The 6,000-nt window shown below is 43.5% G+C and overlaps 1 protein-coding gene across 3 annotated transcripts in view; it reads right to left on the bottom strand.

Moving 5' to 3' along the window:
* Nucleotides 1-571: 571 nt before the first annotated feature.
* Nucleotides 572-6,000, bottom strand: part of Gmeb1 (glucocorticoid modulatory element binding protein 1) — a 46,263-nt gene continuing 40,834 nt past the window's right edge. For all 3 annotated transcript variants that reach the window (XM_042688689.1, XM_042688692.1, XM_042688691.1), the window contains exon 10: nt 572-2,882. In XM_042688689.1, the coding sequence (XP_042544623.1) occupies nt 2,182-2,882 (701 nt within the window). In that variant the 3' untranslated portion in view covers nt 572-2,181. The remainder of the gene's footprint in view (nt 2,883-6,000) is intronic.

Below are 6,000 nucleotides of genomic sequence, written 5' to 3'. Positions count from 1 at the left end.
GGTTCAATTCTTCAGTACCACAAACAGAAAAAGCTACAAGTGATGCTGTGGCTCAAGTGATACAACACTAGCCTTGAGCAAAAGAAGCTCAGGGACAGTGACCAGGCTTTGAGTTCATGCCTCATGACTGGGAAAAAAAAAAAATCTATGTATCCAGGCTTGCTTCAAACTTTCAATCCTCCTGCCTCAGCCTTCCAAGTGTTGAAATTACAGAGTTAACTACCACACTCAGTTTAGAATATAGTTTGTTGTTTTTTTTTTTGCTGGTTGTAGGGCTTGAAGTCAGGGCCTGGGTACTGTCCCTGAGCCTGTTTGTGCTCAAGGTTAGTGCTCTATACTTGAGCAACAGGACCACTTCTGGTTTTTGAGTGGTTAATTGGAGATAAGAGTCTCATGGGGACTTTTCTGCCCAGGCTGGCTTCTAATTGTGATCCTCAGATCTCAGCCTCCTAAGTAGCTAGGATTATAGGTGAGAGCCACTGATGCCCCACTTGCTTGACAGGTTCGAACATCTATTGGGAGAAATACTGCTTCAGGTAAGTGCACTCTTAAAAAAAAAAAAAAAGAAGACTACAGGTCAAAATTTTGCTTTTAATTAAAAAAAAATCCTCCCACTCAATAGGTATGTGCTTTCTTTTTGATCTATTTTTCATTTAAGTTGTCTGTCATTTCCCTATATTTTTCCTAGTGCAGTAAACAATGCAACCAAAGAAATAAAAACCAGGGTCCACTCTTGCCCCAAACACTGAGGAGGGTCAAAGAGAAGGAATCACAGCATGGAAAACGGCCCAGTTCTAAATATACAACCAACATTTAGAAAACAAAAAATATAACCCCTCCCCAAGACATTATTATTGACATTCCTGGTACATTTCCTATAGTATAATGTCACAGACAATGTTTCTTTCCCAGGGAGTCCAGCTCACTCAGGAGGAGACATCTAGTCGGTGCCTTGGGAAAGGCTGGGGGTATTGCCAGTCTTCTCTGCCAAGCCTAAAGCTTTTTATGAGCTCAATATCTTACAAAAACATCTGTGGTATAAATGGCATAAATGAATCTAAAAGGGGAAGAAGGCAACCAGCACCTGTCACTGTTCTCCAAATCAGCCAAAAAGCTGAAGAGTGTGGGATCCAGGCGACAGATGCCATTAAGAGTTGAGGGATGGAAGGGAGAACAAGAGGAAGCACCAAATAAGTGGCTGCTTTTGGTTCCAAAGCCAAAAAACAAAAGCAATAACAAAAAGGCCCTACCAAAAAATGGCAGCTAATATCAAGGAGAAACTCCTCTGCTCCTGGAGTCATGCAATAAAAATGGCTTTGGAGTCCCACCTCCTCTGCAGCCACCATCACAGAAGCAGGGTGATATATATGTCACACAATTTGCAGATGAACAGACTGATCTTAGGTTGGGAGTAAGGTGCTCTAACAACATGGGACTATCACTTCAAATCCCAAGATATAGCTGTGGCTTTCTTTGATTTCTATTTCTACAAAGCCGAAGGTCACTACTGCCATTTGGTAGTAGTGGGGATGAACACTTCTACTTACCACTGGCCTCTTCTCAAAATGGCACATGTGGTAACAACTCTCAGAGATCTCAAGAGGCATCAGTTGTACCTCGGGAAGTAAAATCAATCCCTTGTCCATCCTTACCATAGCACTTCCCACTTCATGCAGCTAGCTTCCCATCTTCCTCTCCAAGCAGAATGCAACTTCTTTTTTGTTTCAGAGTTTGCACTGGCCTCTGAAGCCCTTTCCAGGACACAAAAGGAAGTAAACTTCTGCATCCACATGCAAGCAAGCGGGTTGCCTTCTAGTGTCAGATCTGTGTTCCAGGGTTTAGTCAACACATCTTTACAAGAATAAACTATACATGCATACACAGACAGACTAGCCCAGAAAGGGTTCCTGGTTATTTTGACCCATTCTCTAAAAGAAATAACTGTCTTGGGGTAGGATGATTAGGACACTAAGTGACCCTATCAACTTCTGGAAGGGCAGCTTATTTTGTCCATTTTTTTAATGAGGGGGTAGGAGGAACCCAACATTTTCAGTTATTACAATGAGATTTTGTTTTGTTTTGTTTTTTTAAAAACAATCCTATGTGGAAATGAGGACAATGATAAAAAAAATAATTAAAATTGCAAACCAAAACATATCTCCTGGCCCCAGAATTCCCAGGTTAATCCTCCAAGACCACAATCTCCACATTGTGGACTTGATGCTGGTGTTCTTCCATCTCAGCCACCACTTTCTCCTCAGTCCTCAGCTCTGTCTCCAAGATGACTGCTTTGCCCTCAGTGTCTTCAGCCTCAGGGTCTGGGGCTGGGTCAATTTCAATGATGGTCTGCCCATCCTCTGAGGTGCTTTCAACAGCCTGGATTGCTGAGGTCAGGCCAGACTCCATGGCCACCAGCTCCACAGGGCTCACCATAGTGGCCATGTTGCCCAGGGTACTCCCATCCTGCATGGTGGTGGAGCTTAGTAATGCCAAGCTAGATGAAGGGTGGATGGTCACTGTGTCTGGTGAGCTGCTCTTGGCAGAGGAGACCACTGTGGCATAGCGGAAGAGCTGAGGGCCAGAAGGCAGTGTGTGGACAGTCACAGGACTAGAGCCCTGGCTGAGAGTGGCCACTGGAATATTGCTCATGGAAAATGACTGACCCACTGGGGTAATGGTGATAGGTGAGATGACTGTGAACTGAGGCTGCTGGACAGGAGGTGAAGGGCTCAGGACGGTAGTAGAAGCTGGCCGCTGGAGTCGGGGTCTTTTTGGAGGCTTAGGAGTGCTCACAGGCATTAGTACCACATTTTGAACCGTCTGGGATTTTAGCCTGGGATCCTGGGCTTGCTTCTTTTGTTCTTCCAACTGGCGTTCCAAGTCTATGGGGGTGGGGAGGAGGTAAAAAAGACCTTTATGGGAAGAGAAGTGGAATTTTGGGAACATTAAACTAGGAAAGAGTCTGGTCCTGTTCGTTTGGGGTTTTTTTTTGTTTTTGTTTTGGTGTGTATGTGTGTGCACTCAAGCATGCATGCTGGTTCTGGGGCTTGAACTCAGGGTGTGGGCACTGTCCCTAAGATGTTTTTGGTCAAAGCTAGCATTCTATTACTTGAGCCACAGCTCTACTTCCAGCTTTTTGGTGATTAGTTATAGAGGTAAAAGTCTTGAGACTTTCTTGCACAGGCTGGCTTCAAAGTGCTATTCTCAGATCTTAACCTCCAGAGTAGCTAGGATTACAGGCATGAGCAATTGAGAGATGCCCACCTGTGAGATTTGTTTTTTTGGGGGGGTCTGGTCGTGGGGCCTGAACTCTGGGCCTGGGCGCTGTCCCTCAGCTCTTCAGATCAAGGCTAGCGCTCTACCACTTGAGCCACAATGCCACTTCTGGCTTTTTTCTTTTTGCTTATGTGGTGCTGAGGAATCGAACCCAGGGCCTCATGCATACAAGGCAAGCGCTCTACCACTGAGCCACCTTCCCAGCCCACCTGCGAGATTCTTATATCCAATTAACCACCAAAAATACTGGAAGTGGCTCAAGTGGTACAGCACTAGTCTTGAGCATGCACACATATACACACGAATGGCAGGAAAATAAAACAGGCTCTGGTGGGGCAGGGGTGGAGTACCAGCAGAGTGGAGAGAGCTAATGGAAAGGGTGAATGAGGATGAACATAGCTGAAGTAGTTTATTTGTATATATGAAAATAGAACAATAAAAATTAAAAATAAAAATATAATAATAAAACCCATTGAAATTGTTTTGAGAAGTGACAATGGATAAAGCAGAGTAAATTTGATTGAGATACTTCTCTCTCTCTGTCTGTCTGTCTGACTGGATATAATGTACGGAAATGTCATAGTGAGATTCTCTATACAACTAATATATACTAATAAAGAAACAAAAAGGGCTAGGATGGTGGCTTATCGGTAGAGTGCTTGCCTTGCTTACATGAGGCCCTGGGTTGATAAGCAGAAAAAGCCTGAAGTGGTGCTGTGGCTTAAATGATAGAGCTCTAGCCTTGAGCTGAAGAGCTGAGGGACAGCACCCAGGCCCAGAGTTCAGGCCCCATGACCGACAAAAAAAAAGTTTCAATGTGAGTTGGGAGCTGGTGGCTCATACTCATAATCAGAGCTACTCTGGAGGCTGAGATCTAAGGATTATTGTTTGAAGCCAGTCTGGACAGGAAAGTCTATGAGACTTATAATCTCCAATAAACTACCAAAAAAAGTCAGAAGTGGAGCTGTGGCTCAATTGGTAGAGTACTAGCCTTAAGCACAAAGTTCAGGGACAGTGCCCAGGCCAGGAGTTCAAACTGCAGGACAAACCCCACCCCTACCCCCATCCCCCAAAAAACTTTGAAGGTGAGAAGACTGGATTAGGAGTAAGATAATAGAGTTGTCTTTCAGGATTTTCTGTCAAGTGTGTTGTAACTTCAGACAAATCAAAAGGGAGGGGAGTTAGATATGATGGGGGCCAGTGGCTCATGCCTATAATCCAAGCAATTAAGGAGGCTGAGATCTGAAAATCTTAATTCAAAGCCTGTCTGCACAGGCAAATATAAGAGACTTATACCTTCAATTAACAAGCAAAAGGCTTGTTTCATCTGCTATAGTATTAGCTTTGAGCAAAAAAGTTGAGCAAGAGCAAAAGTCCCTGAATTCAAGCCCCAGTACCCAGTACTGGTATAAATAAACAAACTAGAATATACTGTAAACATGTGTGAAAATGTAATAACAAAACATTCCTCCTGGGCTGGGAAGTTGGCTCAGTGGTAGAGCACTTGCCTTGCATGCCGGAGGCCCTGGGTTCGATTCCTCAGCACCACATAAACAGAAAAAAAAAAAGCCGAAGTGGCACTGTGGCTCAAGTGGTAGAGCCCTAGCCTTGAGCTGAAGAGCTGAAGGACAGCACCCAGGCCCAGAGTTCACGCCCACGACTGGACCTCCCCCCCCAAAAAAAAAATTCCTCCTGTATAACATATGGTAATAAAAAAGTATATAAGCTGGGCTTGGTGGCTCATACTTATAATCCTAGCTCCTCAGGAGACTAAAATCTTAGTATTATAGTTTGAAGCCAGCCTGGGCAGAAAAGTCCATGAGACTCTCAATTCTAATTAACCACCAAAAAAAGCTGGAAGTAGAGCTGTGTCTCAAGGGGTAGAGTATTAGCCTGGAGCAAAAACGCTTAGGGACAGCACTGAGGCCCTGAGTTCAAGCCCCAGGAAGATCATCTAGGAATGAGAAAGATGGTCCTTTAGATGTGTGATCTATCAGGAGGGAGTTAAGCTAACAGGAGAATGAATATAGTTGAAAGAGATTGTTTGCATACATTAAAATAGAACAATGATATCTGTTAAAATTGTTTTGAGAAGTGGGAATTAAAAGAGAGCAATATGGGGGGGAGGGGGGAGGCTGGGAAGGGATGTGAAGGGTAAACAAAGGAGGAAGCTGCAATGCTTGGTAAGAAATGTATGCATTATCCTGCCCATGTAATTGTAACCCCTCTGTACAGTATGTTCTCAAATAAAATAAAATTTAAAAAAAAAAAAAAAGAGCAATATGGAGTGGTGAAGTTAATTGGAATACATTGTAAACATGCACAGAAATACCATAATGAAATCCCTCTGTATGACCAATATATACTACTAATAAAATTAACAATAGAAATAACAAAATAATCTCTTTACCACAGGTCTATTAGTAAACCTGATTAAAAATTTTTTTTAAAAAAAACCTAAAAACTAATTTGCATATTCTGCCAACACTGTTGTTAACTGAATTAATGGATAATGTAGCACACATCTTTTTTGTTTTTGGCTGGTCATGGGGCTTGAACTCTGGGCCTGGGCACTGTCCCTCAGCTCTTCAACTCAAGGCCAGCACTCTATCACTTAGCCACAGTGCCATTTCCAGTTTTCTGGTGGTTATTGTAGATGAGAGTCTCAGGAAACCAGGCACGGGTGGCTCAGGCCTTTAATCCTAGCTACTCAGGAGGCTGAGA

Source organism: Dipodomys spectabilis, unplaced genomic scaffold (assembly GCF_019054845.1).
Source record: "Dipodomys spectabilis isolate Male_0828 unplaced genomic scaffold, ASM1905484v1 ptg000118l, whole genome shotgun sequence".
NCBI lineage: Eukaryota > Metazoa > Chordata > Mammalia > Rodentia > Heteromyidae > Dipodomys > Dipodomys spectabilis.
The sequence above is the reverse complement of the archived record's forward strand: the minus strand, read 5'-3'. Positions and strand labels throughout refer to the sequence as shown.